The sequence below is a fragment of the Neomonachus schauinslandi genome, chromosome 9 (assembly GCF_002201575.2).
Source record: "Neomonachus schauinslandi chromosome 9, ASM220157v2, whole genome shotgun sequence".
NCBI lineage: Eukaryota > Metazoa > Chordata > Mammalia > Carnivora > Phocidae > Neomonachus > Neomonachus schauinslandi.
In genome coordinates this window covers 89,441,673-89,468,873 of record NC_058411.1, presented here as the reverse complement: position 1 = coordinate 89,468,873, position 27,201 = coordinate 89,441,673, and the positions used below count along the sequence as shown (strand labels likewise).

At 36.3% G+C, this 27,201-nt stretch overlaps 1 protein-coding gene across 1 annotated transcript in view; it reads left to right on the top strand.

The window, feature by feature from the left end:
- FAM227B (family with sequence similarity 227 member B) overlaps positions 1–27,201 on the top strand; it is a 207,468-nt gene that overhangs the window by 146,406 nt on the left and 33,861 nt on the right. The window contains 4 exon segments of the mRNA XM_044917859.1: positions 2,083–2,092; positions 14,266–14,269; positions 16,809–16,834; positions 26,229–26,415. Coding sequence (XP_044773794.1) covers positions 2,083–2,092; positions 14,266–14,269; positions 16,809–16,834; positions 26,229–26,415 — 227 coding nt within the window.

Here is a 27,201-nt window from a genome sequence, read left to right as displayed (position 1 = left end):
ATTTGTATGGAACCAGAAAATACCCCGAATTGCCAGAGGAATGTTGAAAAAGAAAAGCAAAGCTGGTGGCATCACAATTTTGGACTTTAAGCTCCATTACAAAGCTGTAATCATCAAGACAGTAGGGTACTGGCGCAAAAACAGACACATAGATCAATGGAACAGAATAGAGAGCACAGAAATGGACCCTCAACTCTATGGTCAACTCATCTTTGACAAAGCAGGAAAGAATATCCAATGGAAAAAAGACAGTCTCTTCAACAAATGGTTTTGGGAAAATTGGACAGCCACATGCAGAAGAATGAAGCTGGACCATTTCCTTACACCACACACAAAAATAGACTCAAAATGGATGAAAGACCTCAATGTGAGACAGGAGTCCATCAAAATCCTAAAGGAGAACACAGGCAGCAACCTCTTTGACCTCAGCCGAAGCAACTTCTTCCTAGAAAGATCGCCAAAGGCAAGGGAAGCAAGGGCAAAAATGAACTATTGGGACTTCATCAAGATAAAAAGCTTTTGCACAGTAAAAGAAACAGTCAACAAAACCAAAAGACAACCGACAGAATGGGAGAAGATACTTGCAAATGACATATCAGATAAAGGGCTAGTATCCAAAATCTATAAAGAACTTATCAATCTCAACACCCAAAGAACAAAATAATCCTATCAAGAAATGGGCAGAAGACATGAACAGACATTTCTGCAAAGAAGACATCCAAATGGCCAACAGACTCATGAAAAAGTGCTCAACATTGCTCGGCATCAGGGAAATCCAAATCAAAACCTCAGTGAGATACCACCTCACACCAGTCAGAATGTCTAAAGTTAACAAGACAGGAAACGACAGATGTTGGTGAGGATGTGGAGAAAGGGGAACCCTCCTACACTGCTGGTGGGAATGCAAGCTGGTGCAGCCACTCTCGAAAACAGTATGGAGGTTCCTCAAAAAGTTGAAAATAGAGCTAGCCTACAACACAGCAATTGCACTACTGGGTATTTACCCCAAAGATACAAATGTAGGGATCTGAAGGGGTATGTGCACCCCGATGTTTATAGCAGCAATGTCCACAATAGCCAAACTATGGAAAGAGCCTAGATGTCCATCAATAGATGAATGGATAAAGAAGATGTGGTATATATGTATATATACAATGGAATATTATGCAGCCATCAAAAAAATGAAATCTTGCCATTTGCAATGATGTGGATGGAACTAGAGGGTATTATGCTAAGTGAAATAAGTCAATCAGAGAAAGACAAGTATCATATGATCTCATTAATATGAGGAATTTGAGAATTTCGTAGGGAAAGGGAGGGAAAAATGAAACAAGATGAAACCAGAGAGGGAGATAAACCATAAGAGACTCTTAATCTCAGGAAACAAACTGAGGGGTGCTGGAGTGGAGGGGGGTGGGAGGGATGGGGTGGCTGGGTGATGGACATTGGGGAGGGTAAGTACTATGGTGAGAACTGTGAATTGTGTAAGACTGATGAATTACAGACCTGTACCCCTGAAACAAATAATACATTATATGTTAATAAAAAAATTTTTTTAATTAAAAAAGAAAAAGGGGGCACCTGGGTGGCTCAGTTGGTTAAGCGACTGCCTTCGGCTCAGGTCATGATCCTGGAGTCCTGGGATCGAGTCCCGCATCGGGCTCCCTGCTTGGCAGGGAGCCTGCTTCTCCCTCTGACCCTCCCCCCTCTCATGTGCTCTCTGTCTCTCTCATTCTCTCTGTCTCAAATAAATAAATAAATAAAATCTTTAAAAAAGAAAAAGATTCCCAGGTATTTCTTATGCCTTTAATCTTTGAGGAATACTGCTGTATTTACCATTCTGTTCTTTCCCAAGCACTTTCCACTATAATACAGTGATACCAATTATTTTAAAAGTAAAATTGGTTCTTAGATCACATTGTAGTAGCTCTCAGTCTTTCTCCCTCAGGAAGTGTCATTAAAAAGGACAGGTCTTACTGAGATACTAATTCAAACCTTCCATAAATTCTATTAGTGTCCTGTGGTCTTGCAAATGAAACTTTTGGTGGTGTTCCTTTTCTTGGTATGATTGATTTGATTAAGTTTGGATTCAGTTAGTCCCAGCAGTCAGGGTAGGAGCTTTGTGGTAGCCAGTTCAAAGAATTTGGCATTACCAGCCTTATAAGAGACAATTCTTATTCTAATCATTCATTTTAACTATTAATTTCTCACTCAGGAAGAGTTTGGTTTAATTAAAAACAGATCCAAATTTTGTAAATTTGATCTTGGAATATGGACTTATTTTAACACATATTGTTAGTGAGAACCCACCCATAGCAGAGGTTTGAGAGCCTATAATTTATTTTTTTAAATAATGGCATAAAATGCGAGTTTCTTTGTTCAGTACATAAGTCTAACTTATAGTAAATGTTCTGATGAAAAGATTTGGGGGAAAGGGCGGGGAACTGACACTGCGTCATGAAGACTTCTGTGAGCATTTTTCCCATTAGGGCACAATGACTGCAAACAAAGAGGAAATGATGTGGGTGACCCACAGCACCCTCCATTTAACATTAACATGAAGAGGAAAACAGAATGAGCCCTTGCAAAAGTTTTCTCCCCATTACATTTAATTCCTCCACCCACATTTTGAAAGAAACATATGTATCTCCTATAAATCGTGCAGAACGCTGACCTCACCAAAATGTGAATTCTTTACCACTTTGATTTCATTACTTCAAGATTTTGAATTTTTTTCATTAACAGTATTCCCTTTTATTCCTCTATGGTAACAGGTCACTACGCACTCCTTGGCTCCTTTTTCCCCCACCATTTTCACAGCAGTAGAGTTGTTTCATTCTTATTTCTATTACAAAGGACTACAGTCAGTTAACAAAAAGTTTGAAGCCCTTGGCAAACATTTTAAAATTATTCTATGACAATGAGTAAAAGAAACATAATTGCTTTCATCTTTCGTAGGCTATCATGTTACCTTTCTCTTCTACCAACAGTCCATGGGGAAATGAAATTTATGATAATTTGAAATAATTGGGCTCATTAGCAACTTTATGACTTAAAGGGTAAAACCACATCACTCACATTATTTGTTAAGCAACTATAGTATTTAAATGAACTTATAATTACCCACCAATTATTTCAATCATCCTCAAAGATTTGAGTTCAATGCATTATTTCCTGACAGACACATAGTAAAAATCTGTTTACACTAGGATAACCACTCCATCTTAATCTCCTTTGCTCTTTTTCTTTTCCATATTCTCAAGACATTCCCCAAGGTAACCCTTTGCTGCAGCGAGGGTGGTCTTCTCAAGGTCCCATCTAAATGCCTTGTTATCCGACCTCACCCCTGTGTACACTCCATTGGCCTGCGTTCTTTGTCCATGCCCTGCAAATCCAATCAGTTTATAAGGGAGCCTTCTCTGACAACCTTATCCCATAAACAGTCTCTGTCTCATTCCTAAAAGTTTTATTTCTGATCCAACCTCTTTGCCTCTTTATCTCATATTAACTTTGTAATAGATGTTGAATTTTTCACAAGTATTACCTGCATATGTTTTATCAGCCTATTTGATTGTAATTGACTGCAGCAGCCAGGAATTGTATCCTTTGCTTCTCTGTAACCTTGTAGTATCTTTCTTTCACATAGGCTACAAGAAATATTTCTTGAAGGAAAGCATGATTAAATGGAAAATAGCAAATTTAGTCCCAGGAAATCACATTTGTGGTTTTTTCCCCACGTAATAGAGATAGATTAATCTATCCCCTCATGCCTTTTTTTCATATAAATTAACATAATTTGAACATAAATAACATAAACTTAAAATCTTCTTTAAAGCCCTCACTTTTACAAATGAGGAAGTAGAGATTCAAGCAGAAAGTGGGTTGCTGGTGATTACATACGTAGTTTGTGGTGAAATAAAACTAGAATTTAGATTTCTGAATCCTAATTCTGTGTTATTCTGAAGGGCGATCAATGAGCCCCAGGAGAGACACCAGAATAACAGTGGCGTCTGAGCCATTAGGCCATTTCAGGAAACGCAAAACTGAAAGATAAGGTGAAGCACCTTGCATATCACATGTTTCAATCTTTTTTACTAAAACATTAGGCAATATACTTATGTATATATTTAATTATATATATGCCCCCATCTTTTTCCTGTAAGGATTTAGGTAACTTTACATAAGTGTGTTCAATATGACAGCATAAAATAACATGCTAAATCAGCAGATAAGAAAAAGAAGGTTTAAGAAAAATGAGACAGAACAAGAAAAGTCTGAGATGAAATTAGAATGTAAAATCCTACTGAGAGATCTTTTACTTTTGCTACACTTGGCTCACAAATAAGGTTGGCTCAAAGCTTTCTGTCTGCCAAGGAAAGGATATGACAATGTTACTTACATACTTGGGCAATATCCATAAAATAAAAACAAACCATTTGTGCACACGAAGTAGATCTATTCCTTATACTAAGACTAAATAGTACTTTTTTTCCCCCTGTGAATCCCTATATCAATCAGGATAGGCTATATTATAATGTAGTAACAACATCAGCAAAATCTTAGTGGCTTCTCCTGACAAAATTTATTTTTCACTCACATTGTATATCCATTGCATATAGGCTAGAGTCTCTATTAGTAACTCAAACATCCAAACCAAAGAAGATTTTATATCCATTCACCATAATCACTGAAGCAGGGAAAAGGGAACTCAATGAACTGTGCACTGGCTCTTAAATCTTTCTCTCAAAAAAACCCCCACACATCGTTTTGACTCAGATTTCATTAATTCATTGCTGAGAGCAAGCCATGTGGCCATGCTTATTACTTGAAAGAGGGAAGAGGTTACCATGTGCCTTGGAAGGATAAAAAGGTGAATATTTATTCTGAACAGCCCAATTGATTACCACACACTCCCTAGACAAGCTCTGTATATAATCTAATGAACTATGTTGACGTAGTGAATACAACCAGAGTTGAGTCTATAACATTGTACTATGTCGGCCAAGGACATAAAAACAATGCATAATATGATAAAAATGGATCTGTAGATGGCCAGGAAAATTCAGTTCTCATATATAGCTCTTTGTGGTCTACCTTAATTGGAGAATGTCTCCATTCTCCAATGCAGAAATAAAACTCAATCACACCTCAATATTTTCAATATTTTCTCTCAACAAAGCTTTTATAAGTATGAAGTGAAAGTGAGTTTGAATTTATACTCCTTAAGAAATAATATTGATAACAGTATTTACTAACATTTATATAACCTTTACAATGTGCCAGGTACTGTGACCTGGATATATGATCTCATTTTTATTCAGTTAATAGTCTATAAAGTAATTATTATTATCATCCAATTTTACTTGAAGAAACTGAAGCTTAACAAAATTAATTTGTCCAGGGTCACTTAGTCTACAAATGGCAGAGCTGGCATTTAAATCTGTGTCCATCTGACCCCAAGGCCTACATGTGTAACTAACACACTAGTCTCCTTTGGGAATGCAGGTTAAGTACACATGTGCATGCTTTAAACTATTTGTCAAGTGGAAGTTAGATCTCCTATCCACTAGGAGAGGAGAAGACCTGGCCTGGATGAGAGGCCTCCCAAACTCTGAGTGAAATTGTCTTGGGTGTCCTATAGAGAGGGCTTACATACTTTTAGGGCAAGGAAAATCAAGTTTTCGAAATTCTCTGCCATTGGTGAAATGTTCACAGAGAGCTGTGATAGTTTTCAAAGGAAAACAAGGAGCCATGGTTTGAAAAAAATACTTATAGAATAATACATGTAAAATATTATTCCAACAAATGAGTGTTCCAATAAGTAAAAAAGAACCATACAAGATATCTAAAATGCAGCAAGAAAAGAAAATAAGAAGGATTTAAGAAAAATATTAACACTTCAATACATATTATTGTCTTATTCTCAGATCCAAAATCTAGCAGAACAGTTTTTTTCTTTTTACTTTTTTTTTAATTTGAATTTTAGTTAGTGAACATACAGTGCAATATTGGTTTCTGGAGCAGAATTCACTTATGTACAACACCCAGTGCTCATCACAAAGCCTTCTTTAATACCCAGCATCCATCTAGCCCATCCCCCACCCACGTCCCTCCATCATCCCTCAGTTTGTTCTGTATCATTAGGGGTCTCTTATGGTTTGTTTCCTTCTCTCTTTTTTTTCTTTTCCCCTTTCATATATGTTCATCTGTTATCTTTCTTAAATTCCATATATGAGTGAGATCATATGGTATTTGTCTTTCTCTGACTGACTTATTTCACTCAGCAGGATACACTCTAGCTCCATCCACATCGTTGCAAATGGAAAGATTTCAATTTTTTGATGGCCGGGTAATATTCCATTGTATAAATATATATATACCACATCTTTATCCATTCATCAGTTGATGGACATTTGGGCTCTCTCCATAGTTTGGCTATTGTTGATAATGCTGCTATAAACTCAGGGTGCATGTGCCCCTTCAAATCTGTATTTTTGTATCCTTTGTGTAAATGCCTACTAGTGCAATTGCTGGATCATAAAGTAGTTCTATTTTTAACTTTTTGAGGAAGCTTCATACTGTTCTCCAGAATGGCTACACCAGTTTGCATTCCCACCAACAGTGCAAGGGGGTTCCCCTTTGTCTGCGTCCTTGCCAACACCTGTTATTTGTTGTTAATTTTAGCCATTCTGACCTGTGTGAGGTGGTATCTCATTGTGGTTTTGATTTGTATTTCCTGATGCCGAGTGATGTTGAGCATTTTTTCATGTGTCTATTAGCTATCTGGATGTCTTCTTTAAAAGTGTCTATTCATGTCTTCTGCCCATTTGTTAACTGGATTATTCGTTTCTTGGGTGTTGAGTTTGGTAATTTCTTCATAGATATTGGATACTAACCCTTTATCAGATATGTCATTTTCAAATATCTTCTGCCATTCCGTAGGCTACTTTTTAGTTTTGTTGATTGTTTCCTTTGCTGTGCAGAAACTTTTTATCTTGATGAAGTCCCAATAGTTTTTTGCTTTTGTTTCCCTTGCCTCCAGTGATATGTCTAGTAAGAAGTTGCTAAGGCTGAGGTTCAAAGAAGTTTCTGCCTCTGTTCTTCTCTAGGATTTTGATTGTTTCCTGTCTCACATTTAGGTCTTTCATCCATTTTGAATTTATTTTTGTGTATGGTGAGACAAAGTGGTCCAGTTTCATTCTTCTGCATGTTGCTCTCCAGTTTTCCCAACACCATTTTTTGAAGAGAACTGTCTTTTTTCCATTGGATATTCTTTCTGCTTTGTTGAAGATTAGTTGACCATATAGTTGTGGGCCCATTTCTGGGTTCTTTATTCTGTTTCATTGATCTAGGGTCTATTTTTGTGCCAATAGCATATTGTCTTGGTGACTACAGCTTTGTAACACAGCTTGAAGTCCAGAATCGTGATGCCTCCAGTTTTGTTTTTGTTTTTCAGAATTGCTTTGGCTATTCAGGATCTTTTGTGGTTCCATACAAATTTTAGGATTGTTTGTTCTAGTTCTGTGAAAAATGCTGGTGCTATTTTGATAGGGATTGTGTTAAATGTATAGATTGCTTTGGGTAGTACAGATATTTTAACAATGTTCTTCCAATCCATGAGCATGGAATGCTTTTCCATTTCTTTCTGTCCTCTTCAATTTCTTTCATAAGTGATCCACAGTTTTTTTTAGAATACAGATCTTTTACCTCTTTAGTTAGGTTTATTCCTAAGTATCTTATTGTTTTTGGTGCAATTGCAAATGGGGTCGATTCCTTGATTTTTCTGCTGCTTTGTTATTGGTATATAGAAATACAACCGATTTCTCTACATTGATTTTATATCCTGGAACTTTGCTGAATTCATGTATTAGTTCTAGCAATTTTTTGGCAGAGTCCTTCAGGTTTTCCACATAGAGTATCATGTCATCATAGCAGAACATTTTAAAAGGCATTTTTATACCACAGTTTCCTTTTACTACAGTTTCCTTATACTTTGAATGGTGGCGTGAACACAATGCCAATCTGGCATAATGTGACAGTTTGAGTAATTCAGCAGGGTGGAAAACAAATTTTTTTCCCAATTCTTAGTAATTCTCAATTGATCTGCAACCACAAGAATCCCTGTGTTCTTGTGACACTTCCATCTTTTCTTGTACAATAGCTCTATCATATTGCATTGCAATCATATGAGAATATGTCTCAGACTTATCCCCTGCTCCCCCACACAGTGAGCCCTCTTGTCTTCATCTCTGTATCCCAGGCCTTGAACATGTAGTTGAAACTCAGTAGACATTTGTGAAATGAATGAATATTTGTAAAATGAGTGATAATTTTAATAGATAGCAGTTTTTTGTTAATAGTACCCAATCAGAGTAAACTACCCTGGAGAAACTGAGGAGTTAATCCAAGCATCTTAGCCAAAGCTTTTTTGGTTGTAACAGAAATCCACTCAAACTGTGTAATGAAATGTTAAAATGGAGACAGTCTCTGTTTTCATTTCTTCTGAGGTCCTAAAGACTGATGACATCAATAGATTCATCCTAAAGACCTCCTTGCAGGATATTATCCTATCTTCAGCCTATAAAAGATGGTGAGGATGGAATATTGAAGAATCAAGAGAATTCCTTAAGAGGAAAGTATTAGAGTATTCCTCCTTCTCTCCAGCCCGGTGAGAAAGAGCTTCAGAAGTTGAGATCAAGAAACAGAAGTTGCTGCCAAATTCATTCAAACCCAAGTGTCTCCTATACTTGGGGGAATATAAGAACTGATGGGGAATACTGTGGCCCATCATTAGCACTTGAGATTACATATGAGTCCAACAACATTGCATATTATCATTCTTTTTCTTTTTCAATTAAAAAAGGGTATATCAGTGGTGTTGGAATTTCTTTGATTACTGATGCAATTGAACTTTTTTTCAAGATTACCTCCCGATTTTATTCTATTTTATAACTTTTATGTCCTTCATGCAGTTTTTGACTAAGATTTTTGTTTCATCTGTCATTTTATTAGAAATGGTTTTCCCAGGTTTTCTTTTGTAGTACTTTTTGGCTAGCAGGAACTTCGAATTTTTATACAACCAAATATATCAATATTTTATTCCATACTGTCTTCTTTTGTAGCCTTCTCCACCACCTATCCCTATATTTTCTTCTTTATTTATGGTTCTGTTTTATTTTCTACATTCATCTCCTCAATCCATCAGAAATTTATTTTTTGTTGATGTGATTAGATTATATGATAATGGGATCTTTCAAAGTGCTTGTGCTAAATTATGCTTTGCTGTTCATTGTGTTCTACATGTATCTAGGATTGTTTTTAAAGGTTGTGATCTCCCTATCCTTCTGGTAAAGACATCCTCACAACCTTTATCAGCTATTCCATAGAGTGCTTTTTTGTAAGGCCTCCATCAAAAAAGAGAGCTCCATCTGACCCTAGTGCCAAGAAAAGGTAGAAATCTCCCCACAGAAATTCTTTTTTTTTATCTCACAGACATTTTAAAGAGTGTGATGATTATGATGTTCTTGTTTAAGTTGGCTTTTAAAGGCTGAATAATAATGCACTGTATATATAGACCACAATTTCTATATCCAATTCATTCATTGATGGACACAGGTATATGTTGGTTACTGTAAATAATGCTGTAGTGAACATGGGAGTACAGATATTTCTTTGGGATAATGATTTCATTTCCTTTGGGTATATACCCAGAAGAGATATTGCTGGATCATATCATAGTTCTATTTTTTTTATACAAGTATAATTAGCATATGGTGTTATATTAGTTTCAGGTGTACAATATAGTGATTCAATGATTCTATACATTACTCAGTGCTCATCATGATAAATGTACTCTTAATCCCCTTCACCTATTTCACCCATCTCCCCCACTCACCTCCCCTTTGGTAACCACCAGTTTGTTCTCTATAGTTAAGAGTCTGTGGGGGGTTTTTGTTTCTTTTTCCTTTTTTTTTTTTTTTAAGATTTTATTGATTTTTTGACAGAGAGAGAGCGAGAGAGGGAACAAAAGCAGGGGGAGCGGGAGAGGGAGAAGCAAGCTTCCCAGGGAGCAGGGAGCCCAATGCAGGGCTCAATCCCAGGGCCCCGTGATCATGACCCAAGGCGAAGGCAGATGCTTAACGACTGAGCCACCCAGGCACCCCTGTTTCTTTTTTTCTTTGCTCATTTGTTTTGTTTCTTAAATTCCACATATGGGTGAAATCATATGGTATCAACACCCCCTGACTGACTTATTTCACATAGCATTATACTCTCTAGATTCATCCATGCTGTTGGCAAGTGGCAAGATTTCATTCTTTTTCATAGCTGAGTAATACTACATTATATATATTTACTACATCTTCTTTATCCATTCATCTATCAATGGACTCTTGGGTTGCTTCCAGTTCTTGGCCATTATTATTATTATATTATTATTACTATTCCATATTATTATTATTATTTATTAATAATGCTGCAATAAACATAGGGTGCATATATCTTTTTGAATTAGTGTTTTTATTTTCTTTGGATAAATACCAAAGTATTTATTGGAATTATTGGGTTATATGGTAATTCTATTCTGTTTCATACCCAGTAATGGAATTGCTGGGTTATATGGTAATTCTATTTTGTTTTGTTTTGTTGTTTTGCAAACACAGTTTTTATTTTATTTTTTTATTTTTTAAGTTTTTATTTAAATTCTAGTTTGTTAACATATAGGGTAATATTGATTTCAGGAGTAGAATTTAGTGATTCATTACTTACATATAACACCTAGTGCTCATCACGATAAGTGCCCCCCTCCTTAATACTATTTTTAATTTTTTGAGAAACCTACATACTGTTTTCTATAATGGCTGCACCAGCTTACATTCCCACCAACAGTGCATGAAGGTTCCTTTTTCTCTCCACATCCTCACCAATACTTGTTATTTCTTCTGTTTTTTATTTTAGCTATTCTGACAGGTGTGAGGTGATATCTCATTGTGGTTTTGATTTGCATTTCCCTGATGATCAATGATATTGAACATTTTTTCATGTAGCTGTTGGCCATTTGTATGTTTTCTTTGGAAAAATGTCTTGCAAATATTTTCTGCCAATCCATAGGTTGCCTTTTCATTCTGTTGTTTGCTTCCTTTGCTGTGTAGTTACAGTGTTTGATAAAGTGTTTGATGCAGTCCCACTTATTTATTTTTGCTTTTGTTGCTGAGTATTAATTGTCATATCCAAAAAAATAGGAAACTTTTTCCCTACATTTTTCTCTAGGGGTATTTTAGTTTCAGGTCTTATATTTTAGTCTTTACTTCATTTTCAGCTGACTTTTTTGAATGGTGTAAGATAGGGATCCAATTTCTTTCTTTTGCATGTGGATACCCAGTTTTTCCAACACCATTTATTGAGGAAACTATCTCTTCCCCACTGTGTATTTTTGGCACGCTTGTCAAAAGTTAGTTGATGATATATGTGTGTACAATATATGATTGGGTTCATTTCTGAGCTCTCTTTTCTGTTGTATTAGTCTATGTGTCTTTTTTTAGGCTGGTACCGTACCATTTGGATTACTGTAGGTTTGTAATATAGTTTGAAATCAGGAAGTGTGTGCCTCCAACTTTGTTCATTTTTGTTCAGATTGCTTTGGCTATTAGGGATCTTTTGTGGCTCCATACAAATTTTAAGACTGTTTTTTCTGTTTCTGTGAAAAATGCCACTGGAATTTTGATAGGGATCACATTGATGCATATTGCTTGTTCAGTATGGACATTTTGACAATATTTCTTTCAGTCCATGAACATGAAAATATTTTTCCATTTATTTGTGTCTTCTTCAATTACTTTCACCATCATTTTATAGTTTTCAGTGTACAGATCTTTCACATTCTTGGTTAAATTTATTCCTACGTATTTTATTCTTTTTGGTGCAATCATAAGTAGGATTGTTTTCTTCATTTCCTTTTCAAGTAGATTATTGTTGGTGTGAAAAATGTAATTGATTGTTTATGTTTATTTTGTATCCTGCATCTTTACTGAATTTCTTTATTACTTCTAACAGTTTTTTTAATGGCATCTTCAGGGTTTTCTACATATAAAATCATGTCACTTCATACAAATGGCTAACAGACACGTGCAAAAATGCTCAGCATCACTCAGCATCAGGGAAATACAAATCAAAAGCACAATGAGCTCCCACCTCACACTGGTCAGAATGGCTAAAATTAAAAACTCAGGAAACAACAGATGTTAGCGAAGGTACAGAGAAAGGGGAAACCTCTTACACCATTGGTGGGAATGCAAACTCATACAGCCACTCTGGAAAACAGTATGGATGTTCCTCAGCAAGTTAAAAAAAGAACTATCTCCGAACATAGGGGAAGGGAAGGAAAAATAAAATAAGATGAAAACAAAGAGGGAGGGAAACCATAAGAGACTCTTAACTATAGGAAACAAACTGAGGGTCACTAGAGGGGAGGTGGGTGGAGGGATGAGCATTAAGGAGGGCACTTGATGTAATGAGCACTGGGTGTTATATACAACTGATGAATCACTAAATTCTACCCCTGAAAGTAATAATGCCCTACATGTTAACTAAATTGAATTTAAATAAAATCATGTCAATTGCAAATAGAAATAACTTTACTTCTTCCTTTACAATTTTGATGCCCTTTATTTCTTTTTCTCATCTGATTACCCTTGCTAGTACTCCTAGTATTATGAGGAATAGAAGTGGCAACATTAGGCATCCTTGCCTTGTACTGAATATTAGAGAAAAAGTTCTAAGTGTTTCCCCATTGATTATGATATTAGCTATGGGTTTTTCATAAACAAACTTTATTGTGTTGAAGACATTTTTTTCTATACCTGTTTTATTGAGTTTTTATCATGAATGAATGTTGAACTTATTCAAACGTGTTTTCTACATCTATTGAGATGATCATGTGGTTTTTATCTTTCATTCTGCTGATGTGGTGTAGCTCATTGATTGATTTGCATATGTTAAGCCAACCTTGTATCCCAGGGATAAACCCTACTTGGTCATGGTATATAATCTTTTTGACATGTTGTTGAATTTGATTTGCTAGAGTTTTATTGAGGAATTTTGTATCTATGTTCATCAGAGATATTGGCTTATAGTTTTCCTTACTTTTGGTGTCTTTGGCTGACTTTGGTGTCAGGGTGATACTGTCCTCATAAAATGAGTTTGGAAGTATTACCTCTGCTTCTATTTTTGGGAAGTTTTAAAAGGATTTGTATTAACTCATCATTGAATGTTTGTTAGAATTCAGCCCTTCATGCCATCTGGTCCTGTGCTTTCCTTTATTGGGAGATTCTTTTATTATTTTATTATTTATTTATTATTTTTTATTTATTATTTTATTATTTTTTTATTTTATTCTTTTATTTATTTTTATTATTATTACCACTCCAGTCTCCCTATTTGTTATTGACCCATTCAGGCTATCTATTTCTTCTTGATTCACTGTAATAATTATTCACTGTAGTCTCTTATGAATCCTTTGTATTTCTGTGGTTTCAGTTGTAATGTCTCTTTTCTTTCTGATTCTATTTGAGTCCTCTTTTCTTGATGAGGCTAAAGGTTTGTCTATTTTATTTATCTTTTCAAAAAACCAGTTCTTAGTTTCATTGATCTTTTCTACTTATAATCTCTATTTCATTTATTTCTGCTCAGATGTTTATTATTTCTTTCCTTCTAGTAACTTCAGGCTTAGTTTATTATTCTTTTTCTAGTTCCCTGAGGTGTAAAATTAGGTTGTTTATTTGAGATTTTTCTTGTTGCTTAATGTAGGCATTTTTCATTATGAACTTCCCTCTTAGAACTGCTTTTGATGCAGCCCATACATTTTGGTATGCTGTATTTCCATTTTCTTTGTCTCGAGATATTTTTTTATTTCTCTTTTGATTTCTTGTTTGATCCATCAGTTATTCAGTAGCATGTTGTTTAATCTCCACGTATTTGTGAAATTTCTAGTTCTCTTCTTGTAATTGATTTCAGTTTCATACCATTGTGATTATAAAAGTTTCTTGATATGATTTCAGTCTTCTTAAATTTATTAAGACTTATTTTGTGACCTAACATATGATCTATCCTGGAGAGTGTTCCACATGCATTTAAGAAGAATGTGTAACCTTTTGTTTTTGGATGGCATATCCTAGAGATGTCTGTTGAGTCCCATCTGGTCTAATGTGTCATTTAAAGCCAGTGATTTTTATTGATTTTCTGTCTGAATTACCTATTGATTGGTAAAAGTTGGGTATTAAAGTCCCCTCTGTGGGGTGCCTGGGTGGCTCAGTTGGTTAAGCGACTGCCTTCAGCTCAGGTCATGATCCCAGGATCCTGGGATCGAGCCCCGCATCGGGCTCCCTGCTCAGCCGGAAGCCTGCTTCTTCCTCTCCCACTCCCCCTGCTTGTGTTCCCTCTCATGCTGTCTCTCTCTCTCTCTCTCTCCCTATAAATTAAGTAAATAAATAAAATCTTTTAAAAAATAAAAAATAAAAAAAATAAAGTCCCCTCTATAATGGTATTGCTGTCCATTTTCCCCTTTAGGTCTGTTACTATTTGCTTTATATATTTAGGTGCTCAAATATTGAGTGCACAAATATTTAAAAATTTATATCCTCTTGTTGGAATGACCCCTTTATCATTATTTAATTATCTTTGTCTCTTTTTTACAGTCTGTCTTAAAGTCTGTGTTGTCTGATATAAGTATAGTTACCCCAGCTTTCTTTTAGTTTTTATTTGTATAGAATATCTTTTTATATCCTTCACCTTCAGTCTGTGTGTGTCCTTACATGTGAAGTGAGTCTCTCGTGGGCAGCACATAGATGGGTCCTATTTGTCTGTTTATCCATTTGTCCCTCTGTCTTTTAATTGGAGAATTTTAGTCCATTTACATTTATAGGTAATTATTGATATACATGTACTTATTGCCATTTTTAAAATTGTTTTCTGGCTGTTTTGTAATTTCTTTGTTCCTTTCTTCTTCTCTTACTCTCTTCCCTTGTGATATGATTTTTTTTTGTGGTAGTATGCCTAGATTCCTTTCTCTGTATCTATTGTTTATCTACTATAAATTTTTGCTTTGTGGAAGGGAGAAAAGGTGGCAGAGTAGTAGGAGACCCTATTCTAACTGGTCCCGGGAATTGAGCTGGATATCTACCAGACCATTCTGAACAGCCATGAAATCAGCCTGAGATGTAAGAAAATAGATCTGGATCTCTACAAACAGAATATCGCAGGCAATTGGTTTTGAGGTACAAAACAGGGAGCCGTGATTCCGCAGGCAGATTTTGGAGGATAAACGAAAGGGGGAGGGAGCTGAGATGTAGGGATCCTACACCACCAGTGAATGATAGCCTCCCATGCTGGGGATGGGGCAGACTGGTAGCAGTGGGGAAAGGACTTTAGGGCAGCCCCCCAGACTGAAATCTGGATCAGTGGGGCCGCACATGTGAAATGGGGGCAGATGGTGGTTTTAGAAGCACAAAGGGCAGAGACGTGCCCCAACCTGGAGGTGAAGACTGGGAGTGCTGCTGAGGGGCACACAACCCAGGACACTGCAGTTTATAGCAGTATAGACAGAAACGGCGATAGTGTGGCCTGGAGAGCTCACTGAAGAACAGACTGCAATCTCTCTACTCTGAGGCAGAGGGTTGGAAATGGTCTCTTCTGCTCTGACCCTCAGAAGAGACACAGAAAGCCACCAGGGAAAGCCGCCAGAGAACAGAAGCCCCCAAAAACCCGTTTTCACTGAGCCCATCCACCACCACAGGGGGCAGGGCAACTCTGCCCAAAGCAGGTTGCCTGAGTAACAGCATGGCAGGCCCCTCCCCCAGAAGACAGGCTGGGAAAACAAGAGGCCAACAACCCTAAGGTCCCTATAAAACCCTAAGGTCCCTATAAAACCCTAAGTTCCCTATAAAAGCATCTTGCTTGGGTTGTGGTCAATAATTTGGACTCTATACATTCCCTCAACCACCCCTCAAAAGAATGACTAGGAGGAGGTACCCCCAAAATAGACTCAGAGACTATGACTTATGCCACAGATTTACAAATGGATGCAGATACAACCAAGATGTCGGAGATGGAATTCAGGCTAGCAGTTGTGAAGACAATAGCTAGAATGGAGAAATCAGTTAATGGCAACATAGAGTCTCTAAGGGCAGAAATGAAAGCTGAATTGGCAGAACTTAAAAATGCTATCAATGAGATCCAATCTAATCTAGATAATCTAACAGCTCGGGTAAACGAGGCAGAAGAATAAATTAGTGACCTTGAAGACCAATTAATAGACAAAAAGGGAAAAGAGGAGGCCAGGGAAAAACAACTCAGAATCCATGAAAATAGAATCAGAGAAATAAGTGACACCATGAAACTTTCCAATGTCAGAATTACTGAAATCCCTCTGAGGGGGTGGAGAGAGAGAGAGGACTAGAAGATATATTTGAGCAAATCATAGCGGAAAACTTCCCTAATCTGGGGAATGAAACAAAGATTCTTGTCCTAGAGGCAGAGAGGACCCCTCCCAAGATCAAGGAAAACAGGTCAATGCCCTGGCATGTAATAGTAAAACTCGCAAATCTTAGAACCAAGGAAACCATCTTAAGGGCAGTTAGGGGGAAGAGATTCCTTACGTGCAGAGGGAGGAACATCAAAATAACGTCAGACCTATCCACAGAGACCAAGACATATTCAGGGTACTAAACGAGAAGAACATGCAGCCAAGAATACTTTATCCGTCAAGTCTGTCATTTAGAATGGATGGAGAGATGCAGAGCTTCCAAGACCGGCAGAAACTGAAAGAATATGTGACCACTAAGCCAGTCCTGCGAGAAATATTAAGGGGGGTTCTATAAAATGAGAAAGACCCCAAGAGTGATATAGAAAAGAAATCTACAGGGACAATCTATAAAAACAAGGTCTTCACAGGCAACATGATGACAATAAATTCACATCTTTTAATAATCACTCGCAACGTGAACAGCCTAAAGGCTCCCATAAAACGGCACAGGGTTGCAGATTGGATAAAAAGACAGGACCCATCCATATGCTGTCTATAAGAGACTCATTTTGAACCTAAAGATACATCCAGACTGAAAGTGAAGGGATGGAGATCCACCTTCCATGCCAACGGACCTCAAAAGAAAGCTGGGGTAGCAATTCTTATATCAGACAAATTAGATTTTAAACTAAAGACTGTGGTTAGAGCACAGAAGGACACTATATCATTCTTAAAGGGTCTATCCAACAAGAAGATCTAACAACTGTAAATATCTATACCCCCAACGTGGGAGCAGCCATCTACATAAGCCAACTGTTAACCAAAATAAGGAGTCATATTGATAACAATACATTAATTGGAGGAGACCTCAATAATCCACTCTCAGCAATAGACATATCATCTAAGCAGAAAATCAACAAAGAAACAAAGAGCTTTGAATGACACCCTGGACCAGATGGACCTCATAGATATATACAGAACATTCCACCCTAAAACAACAGAATACTCATTCTTCTTGAGCACACATGGATCTTTCTCCAGAATAGACCACATACTGGGTCACAAAATAGGTCTCAGCTGATACCAAAAGATTGAGATTATTCCCTGCATATTCTCAGACCATAATGCTTTAAAACTGGAACTCAATCACAAGAAAAAATTTGGCAGAAATTCAAACACTTGGAAGCTAAAGACCACCCTGCTCAAGAATGTTTGGGTCCACCAGGAAATCGAAGAAGAACTTAAACAATTCATGGAAACCAATGAGAATGAAAACACATTGGTCCAAAACCTATGGGTTACTGCAAAGGCGGTCCTAAGGGGGAAATATGTAGCCATCCAAGCCTCACTCAAAAAAATAGAAAAATCCTGAATTCACCAACTAACTTTATACCTTAACGAACTAAAGAAAAAGCAACAAATGATGCCTATGCCATGCATTAGAAGAGAAATAATTAAGATTAGAGCATACATCAATGAATTAGAAACCAGAAACACAGTAGATCAGATCAACGAACCTAGAAGCTTGTTCTTTGATAGAATTAATAGGATCGATGAACCACTGACCAGACTTATCCAAAAGAAAAGAGGAAGGACCCAAATCAATAAAATTATGCATGAAAGGGGAGAGATCACAACTAACACCAAGGAAATAAAAACAATTATTAGAAATTATTATCAACAACTATGATGGAAAAACATTCCATGCTCATGGATCAGAAGAATAAACATTGTTAAAATGTCTTTGCTACCCAGAGCAATCTATACCTTCAATGCCATCCCAATCGAAATTCCAATGACATTTTTCAAAGTGTTGGAACAAACAATCCTAAAATTTGTATGGAATCAGAAAAGACCCGAGTCGCCAAGGAAATGTTGAAAAAGAAGAACAAAGCTGGGGGCATCATGTTGCCTGATTTCAAGCTATATTACAAAGCAGTGATCACCAAGACAGCATGGGACTGGCACAAAAACAGACATATAGACCAATGGAACAGAATAGAGAGCCCAGATACGGACCCTCAACTCTATGGTCAAATAATCTTTGACAAATAGGAAAAAACATGCAATGGAAAAAAGGCAGTCTCTTCAATAAATGGTGCTGGGAAAATTGGATAGCCACATGCAGAAGAATGAAACTCGACCATTCTCTAACACCATACACAAAGATAAACTCAAAATGGATGAAAGATCTCAATTTGAGACAGGAATCCATCAAAATCCTAGAGGAGAACATAGGCAGTAACCTCTTTGACATCGGCCACAGCAACTTCTTTCAAGATACATCTCCAAAGGCTAGTGAAACAAAAGCAAAAATGAATTTTTGGTACTTCATCAAGATAAAAAGCTTCTGCACAGCAAAGGAAACAGTCAACAAAACAAAGAGGCAACCCACAGAATGGGAGAAGATATTTACAAATGACACTACAGATAAAGGGCTGGTTTCCAAGATTTATAAAGAACTTCTCAAACTCAACACCCAAAAAACAAATAATCAAGTCAAAAAATGGGCAAAAGACATGGACACTTCTCCAAAGATGACATACAAATGGCTGACAGACACATGAAAAAATGTTTATCATCATTAGCCATCAGGGAAATTCAAATCAAAACCACATTGAGATACCACCTTACACCAGTTAGAATGGCAAAAATTGACAAGGCAAGAAACAACAAATGTTGGAGAGGTTGTGGAGAAAGGGAAACCCTCTTACACTGTTGGTGGGAATGCAGGTTGGTACATCCACTTTGGAAAACGGTGTGGAGGTGCCTCAAAAAATTAGAAATAGAGCTACCCTATGACCCAGCAATTGCACCCCTGGGTATTTACCCCAAAGATACAGATGTAGTGAAAAGAAAGGGCATATGCACCCCAATGTTCATAGCAGCAATGTCTGCAATAGCCAAACTGTGGAAAGAGCCAAGATACCCTTCATCAGACAAATGGATAAAGAAGAGGTGGTCCATATATACAATGGAATATTACTCAGCCATCAGAAAGGATGAATACCCAACTTTTACATCAACATAGATGGGACTGGAGGAGATTATGCTAAGTGAAATAAGTCAAGCAGAGAAAGTCAATTATCATATGGTTCCACTTATTTGTGGAACATAAGGAATAGCATGGAGGACATTAGGAGAAGGAAGGGAAAAATGAAGGGGGGGACATTGGAGGGAGAGATGAACCATGAGAGACTATGGACTCTGAGAAACAACCTGAGGGTTTTAGAGGGGAGGGGGGTGGGGGGATGTTTTAGCCCAGTGGTGGGTATTAAGGAGGGCATGTACTGCATGGAGCACTGGGTGTTATATGAAAACGATGAATCATGGATCACTACATCAAAAACTAATGATGTATTGTATGGTGACTAACATAACATAATAAAATAAAATGTAAAAAAAAAAAATAAATTGTTTCTACCTCTTAAAAAAATAAATTTTTGTTTTGTGATTACATTGAGCCTTACATAAAACAACTTATATTTTTTTAAGATTTTCTTTATTTATTTGTCAGAGAGAGAGAGAGCAGGAGTGGGGGGTAGGGGCAGAGGGAGAAGCAGGCTTCCCGCTGAGCAGGGAGCCCAATGTGGGACTCAATCCCAGGACCCTGGGATCATGACCTGAGCCAAAGGCAGATGCTTAACTGAATGAGCCACCCAGGGGTTTCTAAAACAACTTATATTTATAACAACCTATTTATGTTGATAACAACTTAAGTTTGAACACATTCTAAAATTTTACATTATTATTCCTCCCCCATGGTTTATGTTTTTGATGTCACAATTTTTTTTACTTTATGTATCCATTAACAAATTATTGAGTTATAGTTATTTTTAATACTTTTGTCTTTTAACCTACATACTAGATTTGTAAATGATTAAGTCACCACCTTTACAACATAAGATTATTCTGAATTTTGCTATGTATTTACCTTTACTAGTGAGATTTATACTTTCATGTGTTTTCCTATTACTAATTAGCATCCTTTGGTTTCAGCTTAAAGAAATCCCTTTAACATTCTTGTAAGGCAGTGATGAACTCCTTTTGCTTTTGTTCATCTGGAAAACTCTTTATCTCTCCTTCAATTCTAAAGGACAGCTTTGCTGGGTAGAGTGTTCTTGTTTGGCAGGTTTTTTTCTTTCAGCACTTTGAATATATCATGTCACTGCCTTCTGGCCTTCAAAGTTTTGCTGAAAAATCTAATAATCTTATAGGAGTTTCCTTGTACCCAACAAGTTGTTTTTCCCTTGCTGCATATAAGATTCTCTCCTTGTCTTTAGCTTTTGAGAATTTAATTATAATGTGTCTTGGTGTGGATCTCTTTGGTGTTATTTTATTTGGAACTCTGGGCTTCCTTAATCTAGATGTATATTTCCTTCCATAGGTGAGGGGAGTTTTTAGGTATTATTTCTTCAAATAAGTTTTCTGACCTTTTTCTCTCTCTTTTCTCCTTCTGAGACCCCTATAATGCAAATATTATATGATCTGCTTGAGGTTGCCTCATAAATCCTTTAAGCTATCTTTACTCTTCTTGGTTCTTCCTCTTTTCCTCCTCATCCTGTCCTCCCTCCTCCTCCTCCCCCTCCTCCTCCCCCTCCTCCTCCTACTTCTTCCTCTTTGTCTTCTTTACTGCTCTTATTGGATGAATTTCACTACCTAGTTTTCAAGTTTGGTGATCCTTTATTCCATGTCATCTAATCTTCTATTGAACCCCTCTATTGTATTTTTCAGTTCTGTTATTGTATTCTTTAGCTCTGTGATTTCTGTTTGGTACTTCCTTATATCTTCTATCTCTGCATTGGAATTCTCACTTTGTGCATGCATTGTTCTCCTGACCTCAGTGAGCACCTTTATGATTTCCTTTGAATTCTTTATCAAGTACATCACTTATCTCTGTTTTGTTAATTTTTTTCCCCTTAGGTTTTAACTTGTTTTTTCATTTGTAAAATATTCCTCTGTTTCTTCATTTTCCTAGACTCTCTGTTGGTTTCCATGCATTAGGTAAAACAGCCACTTCTCCCAGTCTTGAAGGAGTAGCCTTTTGTAGGAGATGAATCTTATCATTCAACCCTGCCCTACCTCTTGGTTTTTCTCATTTGTGATTTGTTAAAGCAGCCTACTTTGTTCTTAGTGGCTCCTAGTAGTTGAGGGTGTGTCAAGAACTGTCAGTATCCCAAAGGGAAGGATCTCGGTCAATATTTAGATTCAGGCTGAGTGGAAGCCAGACCCTCAGGCAGTAGCTTTGAAAATATGCAAATATATGTCTTTCAGAAGATTAGGAGATGGACATTTCTGTCTGTTTTCTCTGCACTGAGCCCTGGGGTGATAGCCAATAAAGAGCTGTTTCTTTGTTTGCTACTGTCCTATAGAACCCATGAACACAAACCTTGCTGGCTACCAGAACCAGGTTTTCAAGAAATGGGTCCTCGGGGTAGTAGCCACAAAGTCTGTGCCCTAGCCTTGTCTTTTATAGAACATTTTAGGATGTGGAATGGTGGGAACATAGTTTCAACATACAACGCATCAATAATAAGTTCATATAATCACTAATCTGAAGAATGTAAAGAATTTTTATGACACCAGGCAAGACTGTCAAGGCTTGGTTATAAGATAAAGGCAATCCCAATTCCTTTCAATTTTATTATTTTTAGCAATTATACTTTGTGTTACCATGTACAATGAAATTAGTCTTAATTTTTATATCTTTTTAAAAGTTCTTATGTAGATAAATTTACATATGATACAGGAAAAAAGAGTTTCCCAGACAGTATGTTCTAATTTTTGCTTCAGAACCCATTTAGTGGTTAGTTTTTTAAAATGTTTTCCATTCTACAGGAAAGACTTAAAATGGGTCTAGTTTCCTTCCAAAACACCTTTGATCAAGTCAAGCTTAAAAGCTATTTTGGTTTACATTTGTAATGTTTGGCTCCATAGAGCCTTAGTTCATACATATACTAGTTCCTTATTTCAGATACTTGTCACTTAGTTCTTTATACAAAACCATAGAAATATTTAAAAACTGTTCACTTTGCCCCTATAACTTGTCTAAGCAATGATTTTGTCCTTAAAGACACAGATATAATTCATAGTAAGAAGTAATAGAGGGGCACGTGGGTGGCTCAGTCAATTGAGCATCCGACTCTTGGTGTGGGGTCAGGTCATGATCTTGCAGTCATGGGAGGAAGCCCTGCATCAGGCTCTATGCTCAGGGCAGAGTCTGCTTCAGATTCTCTCTCCCTGCCCCTCTTGCTATGTCTCTCTTTCTTGCTCTCTCTCTTAAAAAAAAAAAGTAATAGAAAGAAGTAAACTCCCAAGCCAAAATAAAGTAATAATATTGTATTTTCCTTGGGAAACTAATGTGATATGGATCACTATCTTATTACACACAAAATCTTCATGTCTTGAATATATTAAATTTAGCTCAAAGTTGGTGAAACCCAAGGATGCTAGTGATACCTTACATACATATAGCACTTCATAGTTAACAAAGTACATTTGTAGGCACTTAAACTCTTTAACCTCTCTGTGAGATTATTCGCAATTATATATGTTATGTTAACATTACTAGGAAAAGAAATTTAATTGTACCTTAGAGCATTGTGAAGAAGTCCTTAATGCTTCATTTTGCTAATTTAAAACAAATTGCATATAGAGAGGTGGGAGAATGGTTCTACATATAGCTATGTAGACAGATGTAACTTCTTTGAGGTCTAATATGTAAACAAACCTATCATTGGGTCTGCGAATGCTATGATTGAAAGGACTTGGGGAAGTATATGTATAGGGATCTGAAAAAATCTGGGAAGCATGATAAGAAAATATATGCAATAAGACAGAACATATTCATGGGTATGCAATACTTTCTTCAAAATAACTGTATCATTTTCCTGTATTACTGAAACAAAATTGTGTTTTACTTCTTATTTGCTCAGATCACATATATTTTGCAGAATGACTACCTGTGTTTTCTCTTTCCTTTGTTTCCCCTTCAATACTAGATAAAAGTCTCTTTCTAAGAGTAATTCTAATTTAAGTTAGATATATTCTGAAATGAGTCTCTGAGTAACACTTCTTTTGTTTCTATAGTTTATTCAATAATTGTATTAATACATATGGCCTGTATGAAGTTTAATTTTGCCAAGATATATGAGTTATTTGCATCTCAGAAAGACTATTAGTGGAAACTACAAAAGTGGATAGAGATAACCATAGTTACTTGCATGAGTGTCTCCCTTTTAAACATCCCTAAAATAGGGGCACCTGGAAGACTCAGTCGGTTAACTGTCCAACTCTTGGTTTTGGCTCAGGTTGTGATCTCATGGGTTGTGAGATAGAGCCCTGTGTCAGGCTCTATGCTCAGCAGGGAGTCTGTTTGGAGATTCTCTCCCTCTTCCCCTCCCCCTCCTTGTGTGTGCTCCTCTCTTTCTCTCTCTCCGTCTCTCAAATAAATAAATCTTTAAAAAAAAAATCCCTAAAATAAAAAGGGGATAATTATGGAAATGAATTTTTTCCAACGTAGGTAGAGTAAGAGTAGAATATTTTGTCACTAGTGAAATTTCTGAAGCCTAATAAGAACAGTTGAGATTTTTTTGAGAGAGAGAGAGAAAGAGAGTGGGGGCTGCAGAGGGAGAGGGAGAGAGAGAATCTTAAGCAGGCTCCACGCCCAGCATGGAGCCCAACATGGGCTTCACCTCACAATCCTGAGATCATGACCTGAGCTGAAATCAGGAGTCAGACACTGAACCAACTGAGCCGCCGAGGTACCCTGAGACATATTTTCTTATGGTTTTATCAAATAGAATCACTTTTGGTTTTTCAGATGATCTTGTTCTCAAGCTTTTAGGGATATGAGAACAGAGGATATAGGAAAACTGTAATCAGGGGAAAATTGATATTCTAACCTAAAATAAATTATGGATTAGGGGACTATAGGAGAAAAAAGCTAATAAATATAGTCATTTTAAGATTACTATTACTCTTATCATATCTGGGTGGGGTTTTTCTTTTTTGTAGGATTTTTTTTGCAAATTTTTTCTTTGAAACTTTTACTCCTAAAATTTCCTTGCTTTGTGTTTTTCATGTATCTCTTACTTTTTTGTCTTTTGCCATTACTCCTAGCTGGGGATTTTCGCCTGATATTAATGTATATGACCTTCTATTAACTGATTTTACAACCAGGGTTAAATATTCTGAAAAGTAAGGGTTTTTCTGTAGGTACAATGGACATGAAGTAGAGGTCCTCTTAATATTATGTCTGTTCATAGAGACCAGAAATTAAGTAATATTACCTAAATATGTATTTAAGAATGATTCAAAATTGAGCAAGTTTTATTTTTTTAATTATTCCTCCCAGAGAATATTTTTGTTGGTTTTTTACTTATCTTGCCAGTGTTTCTTTATACAAATGAAGGCAAATACAATATATTCTTGTACTAAAGTTAGCACACTGTATATATTCAATCAAATTATATACGCTGTCCTGTATCTTGCTTTCATCACTTAATGATATGACCTGTAGACCTCTTCAAATCAGTATAGGGATCTTCCTCATTTCTTCTTATAGCTGCATAGTTTTCCATCAAATGGGGTGCCTTTTTTTAACTAGTACTTGACTACTATTAAATACATGGGTTGTTTATAATCCCTAAATTTTGTAAGTTATGCCACAACCAATACCCTTGTACTTGTGTTCTCTCATACTTACATAGGAGATTGTATAGGATATAGTCTCAGAAGAGGGATTGCTGGGTCAAAGAGAAAATATGTCTGTATTTTTGTAGATATTGCCAGATGCCCCTCTATAAGAGATTGTTTGTTTTTGAGCATGTTTTAAAGAAAATAAATCATATGGTTTATTACCTTTCTTGCCCATTCTAACTTCAACTTAATATAACCTTGGTTCCACTCAAAATTTTAAAATTCAGGTTCCTAACCAATTCTTTCCTTTGTCAGAGGTAAATGTCTACTTGCCTCTAACATTTCAGACTTTTATCTAATACCTTTGAATGTCTAGTGTCAAAAATCAATCTGAGTGACTTTCCTTAACTCTTCAGAGCTTTATCATCAACATTACAACCTGTAGATCCAATTAGTCTACCTGGTACCTGATAATAATAATCAGTGCCACAATCTAGTACAAACCTCAGATTACCTGTTTTCTCTGCTCTGTATTAAGGTATGCTTAATAACTAGTTTGTTTTTTTAGGCGGATTGACATACCAATTAAACCATACAATTCTCCTCTTCTTTAAGACATGGCAGGGTTACCTTCATGTATATTCATGCTGCTTGCAGGGAAAACTTACGAAGTCTTTCCTTATTTGGGTTTGTTGCCAGTGTATGGAAAAGGTGGACCCCAACATGCAGAGGCCCAACTCTCCTATTGCATTAAACTAGAGGGTCATGGACAAAGCTCTGGGCTCTGAAGCAAAAGACCTAGGCCTATGTCTTAAATGATACCTTAGAGATATAGCTTAGAGTCATACAATTTCCTACACTTAGTTATATCACCTGTAAATTGTGGAAAATCTGACTTGGCTCACAGAATGTTTGTGACAGTAATACGATGTACTATAAGTAAATGAGTTCTATCAATTCTAAAGCCTTGTTAAGTAAAAATGAGATGGTATATTTATTTCCTCTAACTGAGGCAAGCTATAACAATATCTTAACCTCTATCTCATCTATTTTTGGTTCTTTCCATGTTTAGAGTACATTGCTAAAAGAAAAAAGCATTATGCCTTTTTGTAAAGGAAAAAAAAGCCAGAATTTAAGAAAATATTTTGTTTTCTCTTTTAGCTATAGACTTCAATATGACAAAAATTTTAAAGAACCCAAGAGCATATACAATGCCCACATTCAAGGAAGAATCAAGTGTATCAAGACTAACAACAAAGGTTTGGAGCATAGTAATTATTAAAAATGTTCTTACTTCTTTAATTTGCTTTATAATTAGTTGAACAGCTTCATATAGGCAGTGTTCATTATTACATTCCTGACATATGTCTTAGAAAAATTTAATGATCAAAAGTGATTTATTGGAGAGGATAATCTTAATGTTAAAAAGTCTTACTGTTTTTTGAAAATATCCTCATCTCTAAACTAAAAAGATAAACCATACCATTCATCTTTTCTCAACTTCTGGCACTGCTTGTCCTTGGGTTGATATACAAACATGGCTCTGATCTCAATAAGTTCTAGTCAGGGTTGCAGGGAAAACTTCATAAGAGTTTTCAGCAATGGCTGACCTGTCCCTACCTCTTAAACCATGATCCTGGGATAACTGGCCATATGTAGATACTATTACTGATAAGTCTTGGTTGCTTAGTTTTTCCATGTTTCTGATAGTGCCTCCCTAATAGAGATCCTTATGGACTTTTCCATTTTGTGTTGCTTTAGCCAAGATTTGATGAGTTTACTGGCTTGGTATTCTGAATTTGATCTCTTGTTAGACAACTAGGTTTTAAATTTGTTGCAGTCTTTATTGCTAAAATATTGTCTGAATTGTCTAGTCAAGTCTGACCATAAATTTTATGTTATGCCTATTTAAAAACCACTTTCTGAAGTCAGTATTCATGTATTTCCTGATCTTTAATAATCCAGATATATAGAACAGTGCTTATAGTGTTATATATATATAAAATATATATATAATATATATATATATAGCTTATATATATATA